Genomic DNA, 16,065 nt, shown 5'->3' on the forward strand with positions numbered 1-16,065 from the left:
CACAGTTGTCCACCTGTATCTCGGGATTAATGCCAATGAGTGATGTCACTATAAGGGCCTGTAATCATGATACTTATGATAGTTTCCATTAGTGCTGCAAGTCAGGCGGCATGTTCGGGTTCGGTTCGGCAATTTTTTTCCGAACTTTGGTTCGGTTCGGGGTTCGGCAGTAAATGCCAAATTAAATTTAACATTTTAAAAAATAAAGTTCGCCGACCCACGAACACGTCATTTCCCGAATGATCTGTCATATATTTATAATAAATTTTGTTTCTACAAAGAATAGTTATGAAATTGTTGCATAAATTTCTTTTGTTTTAATCTTTAAACAAAAAATATGAGTCATTTCTACTTTCATTTTTAAAATGAAAAAAAAAAATCAAAAGAAAAAAATATTGATAACGAGAGAATCAGGACATTAACAGAATTACAAAGAAAAGAATATTTTTTTTTCATGATTATTTCATGTAGCTAAGACCATGATCGATTACAATGTCATTGCCAACGCAGCTTCTCAAATTGGAAAGTTAGGGACAGTGATTTTCCGTTTCAAAAAATTGCCTTTTCCGTTTCAGAAAATCTCAAATTCCGTTTCAGCATGTCAGAAAACGGAAATTCCGTTTCCCCATAGACTTTGTACACACGGAAAAGTGACAATTCCGTTTACACATTGAATAGCAAAATCACAACACGCACACTCGCACTGGTCAAAATTTGTATCTGCTACTGTACCAACACAATAAAATCCGTTCTAATCGGATCTATGCGGGTGCATAAAATATTTTTACACACCCATTTTGCATGCATACATCCTCACCTTTCATATTATTAGCATTATTTCACGGTGAAATGATATTTCATCGATAATTTTGGGGATTTTTGGACATCGTTATCATCAGTCAACGGCTTTTCCCCAATCCGCCATCTTGGATTTTAAGACCACGATATCGTGCTGTTACATCTTTAAACGTAGAGGGCAGCAACACAAGACCGTGTACATGTAGTTGAACAATATGTGTGCATGTGAAGCCCAACCCGGCCGGCCGGGTACGGGTACGGTGCGGGGTACAAACGAGTGTGCTGATGTCGAGTGCAGTCACGATGTGTGAATTGTCATGATAGTAGCGAAGTGAGATCATGTTTTCTGGGTGTTTTTGGCCATTTAATATTCTCATTTTGCTGTGATTTTGGAGTAATTTCTGTTGCTATTCTGTGTATTTTGAGGGAAAATACGTTTTCCGTGATTTTCCGTTTGAAATGCCACTTTCCGTTTCAAAAGGCCCTTTCCGTGAATTCCGTCCGTTTTCCGCGATCGCGGAAAATCACTGTCCCTAGAAAGTGTTGATCGGGAATGTCGAAACAGTAGACAAACAACCTCAACTCAACTGTTATTATACTGGTAAAATTCACATTCCAAAGAATATGAAATGTTTTAGAAAGTCCCTATTTTCTGAAAAGTGGTTAAATCTGGTCAATCAATTACTTTAAAAAGATAAAATATCAGTCCATTCTTGGTCCAGAAAGATCGACGCTACGCGACTTCAAACATATTTCCAACACGAAAATGAGTACATGGGACTGTACTGTGTATTTTAGTGTTGTGAAATCACTCGGCGATGATCGTCAGAACCAAGACGGAACTGATAATTTATTATTTCATTTTCAGTAATTGACCAGATTAAACCACTTTTTTAGAAAATATTGACAACGGAAAAACATTTGAAGTTCGGAATACGAATTTTACCTGTATAATAGCAACTGAGAGCAGGTTGTTTGGACTTCCTGTTTCAACTTTCCTTACCAACCATTTGATTTCCGGAACATCGATCAGGGAACATGCGTTGATTTGGTTTGAATTTTTATCTTTTCTGTTTTTTTTTTTCAACCTCATTCCTTCATCTCTTATTTATTTATCTTTTATATTAATATGGAAATTTCAGAAGGTGGAATATATTTACTTTACCATTACTTTGTCAGTCACAAGGAATTAATTTATGTCTTGTATTTTTCTTTTTTAAATACAAAACAATTAAATGTACGTCGGATTAGAGCAATACGTAATTCAACTACACTTTTTAACTGAGTTAAACTTAAAATGTCCCCACGTTTTATGAAGAAAAAAATAAATTCATGTTTATAAAAAAAATTGAAAATGATACAAACTTAATCAAACACAAGACCGAAGCTGTCATACTTTGTCATTTACAAGGAATAAATTTATGTCTGGTTCTTTTTCTTTATTAAATACAAAATGATTAGGTCCGATTACGATCACGATCGATTACGGCAATACGTAATTAAACCACACTTTAATACCAAGTTTAGCTTCAAAATGTCCCCTCATTTTATCAAGAAAAAATCTATTCATGTTAATAAAATATTCTTAAGTTGATAATAGTTCAATCAAAGACGAGATGGGAGCTATCATAGTGGATTTAAAAAATATATAGAGTGGAATTCTTTTTGTGCACAATCACTAACCAATATTTTTTTTATTTTTTTTTATACTTAAATCTATGTAGTCATTGCACTTTTGCATTGCAAATATTTTTTTTTTTTTTTTTTTTTTTTTTCCGAACTACCGAACCAGGCCTTTGTGTTCGGTTCGGTTCGGAAGTGCCAAGTTCGGCGAACTTCCGTTCGGTTCGGCAGTTCGGCTACAGCACTAGTTTCCATAATGACAAAGTTACAATAGTTGTAATTCTTTATGATGTACGCCCTTGGTCTGATAATAGCTTCCACTGAAATCAATTATTTGACTTAAGGGGGGTCAAATTAGGCAGACTTAAATGTAATTTGTAATTGAGTACCAATATAAGTGCATACGTATGTAATATACTGTATACCGGTATATTTTTTTTTTCAATCTTCCTCTATATACAGGTGTATTATAGGACTATCCTTCATGCAGTCTTGTACAGAGTGACCTCCATCACATGTTGGGCATAAAGGCGACCAAAGTAGGATCCGCCACAGCAATGTATTACAAGCAACGGTCATAATTCATTGGAACATCAACAATCTTGATTCTGCAGCATACATCTGTCAAATTATATCAATAATCCTGTGACAAGTCAATGCACCTTAACCAGATGTGGTCATTCTCGTTCAACATGGCAACCTAAACCTAGTGGGTGTTTCATAAAGCCGTTCTGAAGTTACAAATGACTTTAATCACGACTGGTGACACTTTCTTGTGATGTAATAATACATGCCTGTGTAGCTGACTTAGCATCCAAGAACATGTTCCAGTCTTGTGTAACTTTACAAACAGCTTATGAAACAACCACCAGGCATTTGACATCTAATTGGAGCCGAAGAAGTGAACTGCTATTCTATGCTCTGAACTTTTTAGAATGAAAGTTTGAATACCATAAAAATACCAGGAAACGCCATCCGGTCATTGATCCAATACTCTTAGAAATATTTTGTGTGAGTATGGTCCACATACAGTGCTGTTGTGCAGTATGTTGTAATAATTATTATAATAAATGATTTATTGAAGTGAAGTAAATGGCTCCCTCGCTCTTTCCATGTACATTGCATTGTGAAACTGATGCTGTTGAAGGAAAGCGAGAGACAAAGCAGTAAAAATTGCAATCATGTGTTTATTTCAAAGCCTGAATTTAAATAGGTATGATATTCTCCTGACTAAAATCGTAATTTCGATTTTTTTAATTTTTTTAAATTTCAACAAAATTTCTTAATTCTAATTTTTTTTGTATGTGTAATCCTTTGCCCAAGAACATTCTCATGCTGTTTTACTACTGCTTTTTAAGGCAAATGATAAAACCATCATGCAGACTTGCCTTGAAAAATCACTTTAGATTTCTTTACTGTGCAAGAGCTTGTAACCCCAACCACCGGGGCACCTCAGACTTCGGCGTTGACACATCGACCCTATGCTATTTTTCAGAGGGGAATATCATGCCTGTTTAAAGCATATATATTCTGAGAATAAATGATACTTTGACAGAAAGAAGCTATTGTGTGTGTGATTTACATATACACCAATGCAATAGTGGTTCAACAGCTGCATCTCCTAGCTGGATTGGTAGGTGTGGTTTTTTTTCTACCAGAGGAGCAAATCGATTCATAACATATCAACACATAAAAAAATAAAATAAACTTAATTTGTACAGGTGGCCTTGTCGGAGCTTACCTTCCATAAGTTAAAATTTCGCTCGAGTCAAAGCAATTCTTCAGATCATCAGGATTCATTCCTGTCTTGCACAGAGTTGTCAACCACAACTATGGAAAGCCAGCTGCATTCGCTCAAGTCAAAGCAATTCTTTAGATCATCCGGATTCACTCCTGTCTTACACAGAGTTGTTATAGATCTGATCAACCACAACTATGGAAAGCCAGCTGCATCATCATATGAATGCATGTTTGCTCAAAATGTTTTCCAGATATGATGTATTTTTATACAGTCATCTTGTTTCTTGACAATTCAGTATACTCCTCTGTGTTTACAAAATATGAAATAAATTTCCTGCAAAAGTATTATGACATTGATGGCTTTCCATACAGTTTAGGTTGATCCAGATTGTGCAAAACATCATGTGTTATGAATCTCTTTTAAGTCAAATTTCTCCAAAGTTGTTGAGATTTGTATGGTCGAACAAAAAAAGATATGACAGGCCAATCAAGTGATCTTTTTATGTCAATCTAATCATTTTGTCATTAGAAGGGCAGATCAAGGTATATTTTTAGGTAAACTGATAAATAGTCTATTGCCAATTCATCCACTTATCACATTGTCTATCTTCATTTAGTCTAATAATGCCATTCCATCCATCAACATTTCATCTAACGACCATTTGGTCCAATAATCACTTTGTCTAATTGCCAGTACGTCTACGACCACTCTCTAATAACCAGTTGGTCTAATACCCACTTTCTTTTCATTCATTTTGCCCAATTAACACTTTCAATTAGACCAAATGGTTTATGGAATAAATGGCTATTGGACCAACTGGTTATTAGACGAAATGGCAAATAGACAATGTGGATAGTTAGAGAATTGATGATAGACTAAATAATAATAGACTAAATAATAGTAGACAAGTTGGTAGTAAAGCGAATTGGCATTAGAACAATTGGATATAAACCACATTCTATACCTCGGTCACATTGCTCTATGGCGGCCGTTAGGCAAGTCAAAAACAGCTCTTAACATTTTTGTAATAGCTACATATACGGTAGGTGGTTTGAATAAAAATGAATAAAACAGCAGTTTTTTACTCGCCATAGAGCAAATGTGACTGAGGTATTAGCCTCTATGTGAGAGGAGAGAATGAGAAAGTTTGGGTGAAAAATTTAATTCATAGAAAAGGGGTATGCATCCAGAGAGAGTTTGATGAGAGGGGATCGAGAGACAATGATGCAAGCCTTAATGGCTTTTATGCCACTTGTCATTGGCCGAAAATCAATACAGTCCATATCTCTCTCTGTCTAAGCCTTGGGGAAAACCATTCCACATGGTAGAGCTTTTTTTTATAAGGTTATAAAAGATAAAAATGGAATTCATGAAACTATTGATTTGTGATTATTTGACACACAGAGGGATGTGATGTATGGAACTTATTTCAGAAAGACTAAAATACCCAATGTGATTGTGGTTACTTTGCCATTTTGATAACTACCATGGTAACAGAGCAGTAGCCAATCAAAATCAATTTTAGTTGAGATCAGGGGCGGTTCCAGGATTTTTCAAAGGAGAGGGGGGGCACATTTCCCCCGAGGAAAAATTTGACAAGCACAAACAAAAAGGTTTTCAACCAAAAAATACATTTGTCTACGATAAAAATTGACAAGCTAAAAAAAAAGAAGGTCTTCACTGTCAAAGGGGGGGGGGGCTCACTTCTGTTTTAACGGCATTACAAATTTTGATTGTGCCTCTCAAAAAGGGGGGACATGGGCCGGCTCTGCCCCCCGGATCCGCCAGTGGTTCAGATAATGAAAAAGTCACTACAATTGTTATTATTGATATAGCATGGAGAGGCGATGAAGAGAGATGGATGTACAATTGTTAAAGGAGAATGAAACTCTTGGAGCAAGTTAGCTTTTGTGAAAGCAGAAAAATCAAAGAATAAGATCAACAAAAGTTTGAGTAAAATAGGACTAGCAATAGAAGAGTTATGAGCATTTGAATGTCGAGATCACTAATGCTATGGAGATCCTCCTATTGGCAATGCGACCAAGATCTATGATGTCACAGATGAACAACTCTCCCCTTTTGGACACTGAAAATATACCCCAAAGCATCTCTTTTTGCTCATTCTAATCATATGACAAACGATTCATCAATGATATAATGATGTGAAACCTCTGTACTTGTCCTCTTATAAAGAGAACACCTCACCTTGTGATAGACTCTATAAAAGTGAGAATATAAGTGAAGTACTAAAGTAATGAGGGAGTTGTACGTGTGTGACATCACAGATCTTGGTCGCATTGCCAATTGGAGGATCTACATGGCATTAGTGATCTCGACATTCAAATGCTCATAACTTTCTTATTATTCATTCAATCTTCCTCAAACTTTCAACAATATGTTTCTTTGATTTTTCTCTTTGATATGGATTCAGCTGGTTTCAAGGGTTTCATTCTCCTTTAAATACAAAGAAGAGGGGAAAATGTTTTGTCATATCGAAAGGCATGACGAAGCTTGAGAAGAGATTAGGTGCATTAACATAAGTGATAAGAGCATGTTCAAATAAAAATTGGAGGCCTATAGGAGGTAAAAAATCCTAACCATTACCATGTCTTCTTAGAGGGGGTATTTGGGGGGTATTTCCATGAGTATACTTTGTTTAGGATTACAAATTTCATTACTTGATGTGTTCTTGTTGTAAGCGCTTTTGGGCCAATTTGGGAAAAGTGCAGTAATAATAACAATTCTAAGAATGTAAACAAGTATATATAGGCCTACACGATTGACAACCAAGATTGGTGGTAGTGGGATCAGGAGAGAAACATCCATAAAAATAATCAATATTCTAAACCACTAGCGTACCTACGGGGGGGGGGCAGGGGGGCACTCTGCCCCCCCTGACGAGCCACTACCCATACAAAAGACATATACCTGCCCCTTTTTGCCCCCCCTGACGAGCTTTAAGACCTTTATTGCCCCCCCCCCCCCCTTGATGAGCTTGAAGACCTTTTTTTTTTTTTTTTTTTTTTTTTTTTTGCTTGTCAATTTTTTTCTGGTACGAAAACCTTTATTTTTTTATTGAAGATTTTGCCCCCCCCGTGGAAAATCCTAGGTACGCCACTATTCTAAACTATATACAGCATGCATCTAAAGTGACGCTCTGCATGTACATGTAACACGTACTTAATTTGACAGATTAAAGTATTTAGAATCAAAAGCACAAGTTTGGAGGGGACAAAAGCATAAGGCATATGGGGCATATAGGCCTAATGTCTAAAAAGACATGAGTAAAAAGAGCGAGCCAAATGTTTGACCTCTTTGAAATGGAAATTTGATTAGCCCGGCCCCCTGCCCCCCCCCCCCCCCCCCCCCCCCCCCCCACTGTTACAAAAACTCGATCTGCTTTTTTGCCAAGGAATTTTTTGAGGGGTTTTGACCTCGAGTAAAACGTTTTCATTTTTATCTCCTTTTTCTAATTGAAGAAAGAGATCCGTAATCTCCCTCTCGATAAAAACAAAATGTTTGGCAATTAGTTTTTTAAATTTTAATAAAGTATACCATATGTGCATAAACGGGCCAAAAAAAAAACAATTCATTAACTTAGTAGGCCTGTTTGTGTAATTATACATTAAAATGTGCTAGCAAATAGTGTTTTCCGTCGTCCCTTCCCTTCTCTTTGCGCAAATTTATTACAAATTGTCATCGTTAATTTGGCACAATATAAAGACCCCAAACTAAAAACATTGATCACCTGATATTGCTTGATGCATAACACGCATATTTCTGCACGCACGTGACCCGCCGCCCTCACACACAGTACAGAGCCATTGATCCGGACCGTGGCGCGGCGTAGGCGTCGATCGGCAGGTAAGAAATTAGGCAATCCTACCTGCATGTAAATTGTAAGGCTGTATCATTATATGACGCTTAAAATGTGACATAAGCATATTCATGGATTTTGTTAGTGTGTCAGGGTTCTCTAAAGCACAATATTTACCAGGGCTAGCACTATATAAAAACGGGTGTTACTAGTTTAGAGCGCTAGCCAAGTTCTAGTAGGATGGGGGGTCGGGTGTCCGGACACATTATATTTTGAAGCCTTCTTTTTTGTCTTTGTATTACACTAAAAATATGAATTCAATACTTGTAATCATCTTCTATTTTGTTCTTTATAATATTTCCTAACATTTTGTACTAAAAAATTATGAAACTTCGCTTGTAAATTTTTCCAAATGACTTTCTAAAATTGATCGTCCGGACACACAACAACTGGGTATACTCGACAGCTGGCAGCCGTCTGTTTTGAGGAGTTTTTTAACATTTTTTTTTTTAAGTTCTCCTCATACACAGACGGCTCGCTAGCGTGCAGCCACCATTAGGGGACTTGCAATGCAAAATCCCCCCGTCGGGGCTCTTCAATTTTTGTCTTTAATCAATAAAAATTTTGAAAATTAATGCGACCAAAATGCAAATTGATATTCCCTCTTGGCATTAATTGCCAAGAAACGGAGAAAAATCGAGTTAAAAGGAACAAAAACAGTGACTTACCTCGGCTGTCGCGCAAATTCACTTCCCCGTTTTATCCGATCTTAAGTACATAAACATATGGCCATTGAGTCCCCTGCATGTACAGATCGCGCTAGAACTTCGGTCTCTGTATTTGGTGAGTGAAGCCAACGGAGTTCAGCTGAACAACCAACATAACAGAGACCGAAGCTTTTGGTCTAGGTATACTACTACACTTCCGAGTTCTAGCCATTCCGATCGACCGCTCGCGCTCGCCGACGGCCGACCGGCTCCCTGGCCCTGGGGGGGGGGGGCGCATGGCTCATTTGCATTGATAGTGTGATTTCAAGTTCAGTGTCGACCTTTTTATTTGGATGTTGGTCAATTTTATTGACTTTGTCTTTGTTCACAACGAGTGCACACACCGACACACGAGAAGAGAGGTGACTAATTTCATGATAAGGCCACACTTGTTTTAAATTTGACTTGAGCCTAGCAAATACTAGTTTTCTACTTTCTAGTCATACTGCTACAGTGCTAGTTTGTATCATACACTACAGACAGTATCAGTCATGTTTTTCAAAAGGAACTTCATGTAGTAGAGTAAGCTATTAGTATTATTAGGTCCAACTTAGATTAGGATGGCCTAGATCTAGAACATTGATTAAGCTAAGTTCTGGAAAAAGCTAACAATAACAACATTGTGACTACAAAAAAAGTTCTGGTCTTCTGGAAAAAGTTACAAGTTCTTTGTAACTAATCTAATGTAAGCACTTGACTGAGCATATGAACGTACCAGCCAATCAAGTTTGTGTTACATTTTCAGTTCATGACATGATTAACTTTAGACATGAACTGAATATGATAACACCGACATGAATGGTGGGCGTGCCCGGCCCTTACCCTTATGCTTAATCTGTAACGAACATGACGAACTATCCAAGAAAGAACCTGAACATGGCACGAGTGCTTGTAACAAAAATTCAGTATTTTCCAGCATATATTTTGGAAAGGTGGTAAGCTGATTATTTTTTGTAATTCTTGCGCCCTTCGCCCATCAAAAGGGGGAATTGTACAGTAATCGAAGAGGGTGCGGTATAGTGCACCTTATTCTCCATAGACGTGTAGTTATTAAGCATCAGTCGAACCTCCACCATTACCAGTCCTATGCCAATATATTATGAGAAAATGTTTTTAAAGAACGTACAACTTTGAAAATACCCAAACTGTCTTATTTTCAGCTTGATGATGATATTTGTTGCTTTTTTTCTGTCTATGCCTGTTCAAGCTAACCTGTTATTTGGTCGAAATGTGCCTTTAATAATTTCACCATGTTTTACATTGCATACACAGGTTTTGAAGGAACGCCATCCATTACCATCACCTACCCCACCCTCCCTCTCATTTCTACCATGGGTGAAGCGACCCCACCCCCATTCTTCACTTGGGTATCAAGCAACCTTGCAGCTCATGGAATGCCTTCCTTCCCCGACCAGATGCGTTACCTTGCAGATAAAGGTATCCGTTACGTGGTGTCGTTGACAAGTGAATGCCGTCCCCCTGTAGAGGCAACACCCAGTATAACATGGATTCCTATAGGTATTGATGACTTTCATCCTCCAACGCTGGAGCAGGTGGCAGAATTTATTAGGGTGGTGGAAAAGGCAGAGAAAGAAAACAAGGTTTGTATGAAGGAAAATTAATATATACTGGATTGTAGTGTTTACATTAAATTCAAATTCAAATTCAATTTGGTTTTATTAAACAATACTCATCAAAAAGTCTGAGGACTAACAATGTGAGTTTACATTTTTTTAAATACATAACAAAGAAATAAATGAATACATAACATGCAGTGACCATTAAAGAAGAAAAAAATATACATTATGTTTAAAATGCAATAATAGTATAAAAAGAAATAGAATGAGGAGTTGCATGTAATAAGACAGATTTAATTCATATATATATATATATATATTTATAAATAAAAGCAGGTGAGGAGCAAGAAACTGGAGCAAGAATGGCAAGAGTGAGCATGTGAAAAGGTGAGAATAGAGAGGGGGTGTAGCAAAAGATAAAGAGGGAAAAAAGGAATGAAGGAGGAAAACAAGAAAGACCCACAAGTAAACAATAAATTGCAGATTACAAATAGAATTATGTGTAAATAAAAAGAAAAAAAAGTGACATGATATCATGCCATATGGCAATCATAATAGACAAGAGAGTGGGAAAGAGCAACAAGGAGGTAGAGAGAGAAGGAGGGAGAAAGAAAGAAATAGAAAGGTCAGACAGAATCTGAAAGGACATCATATCTAATCATAAGTTAAATAAGTAAACAAGATTTACATAGAAAAAAAAGTTAAGCATCAATAATGAATACTGGTCAGACACCATGCATATGAAAGGGAGAAATACAAAAATATAACATTAATGATTTGCAATACTGATTTACAATACAACGCTGTCCAAAGTGAATGAAGCAAGTGGGATTTTGATGCATTGATGAAAGGAAAACTATAGAAAAGGAGAAAGAAGCAAGAGAGCAAAAAGACAGAGAAAGAGATAAAAAGGAGAAAATACAGGGGGAGAGAGAGACAGGAACAGAAAAAGTACATCGCATCCAGTTAGGGAATATTGCACAACAGGTACATGCAATGTTAAAATACAATCAATTACTGTACTATTGACCACAAGTAAATATACAGCAGAGTTGTGAGATTAAGAATCATATTTCAGAATGTATTTTTTCTCCCAAAGTGTTGCCCATTACCGAAAATGATATGAACAGGGAATAATTTTGCTTTACAAATTTGAATAGCATTTTTGGTCATAAGAGAAAAGCTCTCAACTAAGTAATGTACAGTCCTATGTAAAAATATGGTATACAAAAGTTTATGCAGAGCAGTCTTTCAAAAAAAATATGGAGTAAAATGCGATGCGATACCAGGAAAATTATTCCCTGATGTATAGAATAATTGATACCTATAGTAACTGCTGAGATGTATTTTTAAGAGATCTATCATACATATTCTTTCCTCTCAAAAATTGATATAGTCTTATTCAAATCAATTCACTTCAATGTTTATTTTCCACAGTAGAAATTTGCTGTTTGTTTGTTTTTTACAAGTCAATACAATACAAAAGTATACAGATTACAAAAATGAAGTAAATAGCAAAATGGATACAGAAATTATATTCAAGCATTGATAGTATAAAATGGGATGCTACAATTTGATGACTGATAATTCAATTCATAGTTGGTGTTATAGAAGATTCAGTTTGATATTCAAATTTAAATTCAGAATGTAGTTCAAATTAATTCATCATTCACTGGGAATAATAAACTTTCATATAATTGATATTTAATTTCTATTTGTGTGATAAAAGAAATTGTGTCGCAATGTTCCTACATGTATGAAACATATATGTTTGACAATATAAACCGAAAGATATGTGTTCTTGGCATTATAAACCACTAGCTGCACTGTCGTAGAAAGTAGAATAAAATCTGACTTCATGGAGATGTATACAGCAAGAAAAACACATTGTTTTCATATCTTTCTCCCACCAGTCTGTTTCTGTTCATTGCATGCGTGGGAGGGGACGGACAGGGACCATGGTTGCCTGCTATTTCATCAAAATGCAAAACATGTCCGCAGCCGAGGCAATAGCTGAAGTGCGCCACCAACGTCCAGGCTCTATAGAGACAGCAGAGCAGGAGGATCTTATAAGAGAATATTACGCATTCATCAATAAACCAAGTATATGAAATTGTACTCAGGTAAAACTTTATATAAAGCACAAACTAAGTCTAAGAGAATGTAACTGAAATTTACAGGGTAGGTGATATACAGTGCGTCCCAGAAAAAAAGAAAACTGGATTCCCATGTCTTTTTAATTCAACTGCAAATTAATTATATTTCATTTACATAATCATATAATTCATTTATTCTCTTTTATTTTGATACCTAATACGAGATGAACACTTAACGCATTAATGAGCAAGACGAGTTTGAAATTTTAATGTCAAAACCAGGTTGCGCAGAGAGTTGGACAAGATTGGTTAGTGATACGATGACTGTGCATATTTGATGATTGGCTCATTAGCATTTCTTTTGTATTCTTTGTGAAGCTTTTCTCACTGATCCCTGAAGTGAGAGTGTATTCAGAGTCACACATGAGTTTCTGCGCAAATTGTATCTGATATGCCTCAATATTTATTGTTTCTAATCTGCCATGCTTGAATGATTTGCTATGAGAAATGAGATTCCACTCTTGCCATGAGTATCAAATTTGTAATAAACACATATTTAATGATTGTGAAATCTATCTCTCAAAACTGGTTTCCTTTTTTGTGGGACGCACTGTGTAATGGCATGCACTTTTGATATTAGAGTGATGTATTTATATGTGTTGATTGTTTATGCATGTTTTTTATAGTGCTTGCACAATATGAAATATAAAACACCTAGTTTTTAACAACTCGATGTGATGTGACTCTAAGAGCCAATATTTTAATAAAAGTTTTATTGTACATGAATGTGATTACCAGTATGTAGAATTTAATACTTTTTAGAGAGTGATTGTAAAACTAATTTTTTAATTAGATACATGGTATTTATAATTTGGTATTATAAAATGTTAGTGTATTTTTAAATTTGTAATTTGGTGAGGGTTTTCTGTATTTGTGTTTGAGTTTAGAAAACAGTTCAAGTTTATTTTATTGATTTCAAATCCAAACGTACAGTAAAATATTACAATCAAATCATGATGATTTCCTGAACAAGGCAAAATACTGGAAAAAGTACCTGTTGAAAAGATTTGATATTTGCAGTTTTATGTTAAGTAATTTTTCTCGCCATAAGTCTACGTTTTAGTATGTATTTTGTTTGTGAATACTGCCTTCGATCACTTTCATTGATTCAACAGCAAAGATTTCTTTGCAAATTTATTGTAATTTTTCTGTAAAGTTCCCCAAAACTTCTGAAATCAAATTGTTGAATTACGGGTAAAGCATCATGTCAGTGCTATGCAGGGTCGTACGCGTAAACTTTCTATAAAAAAATTGAAAGTGAGAGACCGAAGCGACCAAGCCTATCATTGGGGTGCTTTTACATTTTAAAGTGAAATTACCGACCGGTATAAGATTTCGTGCATAATTTTGGTGAATTTTGTGAAAAGTAATAAAAAAATTTAAGTTTTCAGAATTACTGGTGGGCAATTGCCCCCCCCCCCTCGCTGCATGTGGCCATGGTGCTATGGTGTATTGATCTGAAATTACTGCACTCCCTGCACAACTTTTCTTTATTGAAGCTCAAATTTATATTTAAACAAAATTGTTCATTTCCATTATATGTATAGTTCATTTCATAGAATGTAAATTAATCTAAAAACATATTAATCTGACTTCACTGATATAGTAAACATACAGGGTGCATTTCATGAAGTCTTTTGTCAGTGATTGTAACCAAGTGATGTTATAAGCTACTGAAATCCTTTCATCTGATTGGATCAAACCAAATCTATCAGTGGCAATCACTGTACATGAAATGCTACTTAGATGGTTGTCTCTGAAATCACAATAAGAATGTTGCTATACATGTATGACAAACTACATGTATATACTTTTTAACAACTCAAGAATCGACTCAAACAACTCGTCCTGGCAAAATGGTACCCATTATTACTTCCTTTACCATCATGCCAGCTCATATTTTTTACCTATATATTATAACACCTTTTATTTCAAATAGCAGGTGTTATTATTTTTTTATCATTCATGTAAAATTCCTCTGCAGAAACTATTTCATCTTGTCTTTTGTAGTTCCATTGTATTTGACCTGATCAGGTGTGTATGAAATAATCTCCTACCTCAGTAATACAAGATTGTAATTGTCTTTAGGATGTGTTTCAAAATGATGTTAGTGTTACTAATAATTCTCCCAGTTACGTGTGGTGTAATGTATTACTGCATTGTCAGACCATGTAATGCTTATGAGATACTCACTACTGTGTGTCAGACATTAGATTATGTCTTTGAGTGTCATGTGCACATGACACATGACATCTTTGTGAAACAAATTTAGATTTACATGTACATTTGAGAGAACAGTTGATAAACAAGGCAATATCTTTCTGCCTCTTGTTGATTTTCATTAGAAATGCATTTATGTATTGACATGTACACAGATCAAGAGCGTATCCAGCTTCAGATCTTACAAGGCATTTCATGGCCCAATTGTCTTGGGACAATAGTGATTCTATTATGCTTGTGCATGGGCCCATACATTTCTTTGTCATAGTTAATGCTGGATATGCTAGTGCTGATGATGCAATAATTTAGTGTTTGTTCTGTAATGTTTAGACAATAGATGGACTTTAATTCATTTTGTTGGAAATTTTCATACCACCTAATACAAATGTGGTGATATACATTTATATAGATCTGAAATATTGTTAATGTTTAACATGAATTCACTGATCAGCTTGATTGTAATGTTTAACATGAATTCACTGATCAGCTTGATTGTAATGTTTAACATGAATTCACTGATCAGCTTGATTGTAATGTTTAACATGAATTCACTGATCAGCTTGATTGTAATGTTTAACATGAATTCACTGATCAGCTTGATTGTAATGTTTAACATGAATTCACTGATCAGCTTGATTGTAATGTTTAACATGAATTCACTGATCAGCTTGATTGTAATGTTTGCTTTACATGTCAATCTTCTGATACCCTACTACTAAAATATAAACCACAGATTTTATTTTATTTGTTTGTTTCATGAACAGCCATTTTTTTTTTCTCCCAGGTTCATGGGAGAAAAAAAATCATCTTGCTGAATTGGCAGCATTGTAAAGCCCAGCGCTCACTATGCCATCCGATGCTAAATGACTTTGTAATAAATCACATTTCGCATTAAATGTGAAGGTTCCAAGATGTAAACTTATTTTATTTGAAGCTCGGCATTATGTTAGGAATAATGAAATCATAATTTTACATTGCAGCAAGCCCTATAGTGGAAGTAAAGTTCAAATCGGCTTCTAGTCGCAGCCGATGGCGTCACTGCCATTTGAAATTGAATTTGCTTTTATTCCTACGGGGTTTGAGGCTCGACTAGACTGAATATATCAGTAGTCCTTACCACTATTCTGAACTCGCTAACATTTTATCGGCTTGAATGTTTTCATCTCAAATGTTATTACAAATTCTTTTAAGTTTGGATCTCATTGAATTGCATAGTGTGCGCCAGGCATAAAGCCCCCCAATGTTTGTTTGCCATAAGAGAGGAAACAATTAAGGAGTAGTTGGTCTATTTTGCATCCTTTTAGATCTTTGAATGATATAAACAGTTCTTAATTGCTCCATTTGTAAGATTCAACAACTTTTTTTC

At 35.5% G+C, this 16,065-nt stretch overlaps 1 protein-coding gene across 3 annotated transcripts; it reads left to right on the forward strand.

Annotated features, from left to right (window-relative positions):
* Positions 1 to 7,895: 7,895 nt before the first annotated feature.
* LOC129280540 (dual specificity protein phosphatase 23-like) lies at positions 7,896 to 15,816 on the forward strand. Of its 3 annotated transcripts, none has more exons than XM_064112528.1 (3): positions 7,896 to 8,026; positions 10,019 to 10,347; positions 12,237 to 15,816. In XM_064112528.1, the coding sequence occupies exons 2-3, from the start codon at positions 10,078 to 10,080 to the stop codon at positions 12,432 to 12,434; spliced, it is 468 nt and encodes a 155-aa protein (XP_063968598.1). In that variant the 5' UTR covers positions 7,896 to 8,026; positions 10,019 to 10,077; the 3' UTR covers positions 12,435 to 15,816. The 3 variants fall into 3 exon arrangements, with proteins under 3 accessions (XP_063968598.1, XP_063968600.1, XP_063968599.1); XM_064112530.1 differs by having other exon boundaries at positions 7,989 to 9,108; XM_064112529.1 differs by lacking the exon at positions 7,896 to 8,026 and adding an exon at positions 8,030 to 8,061.
* Positions 15,817 to 16,065: the final 249 nt, after the last annotated feature.

Source organism: Lytechinus pictus, chromosome 17, assembly GCF_037042905.1.
Source record: "Lytechinus pictus isolate F3 Inbred chromosome 17, Lp3.0, whole genome shotgun sequence".
NCBI classification, from domain to species: Eukaryota; Metazoa; Echinodermata; class Echinoidea; order Temnopleuroida; family Toxopneustidae; genus Lytechinus; species Lytechinus pictus.

Bases quoted from the DNA above. Each gene is read 5' to 3' on its own strand.
- LOC129280540 (XM_064112528.1), top strand. From the start codon at position 10,078: ATGGGTGAAGCGACCCCACCCCCATTCTTCACTTGGGTATCAAGCAAC. The intron at 10,348-12,236 runs GTTTGTATGAAG...TTCTCCCACCAG, and splicing joins AGGCAGAGAAAGAAAACAAG to TCTGTTTCTGTTCATTGCAT.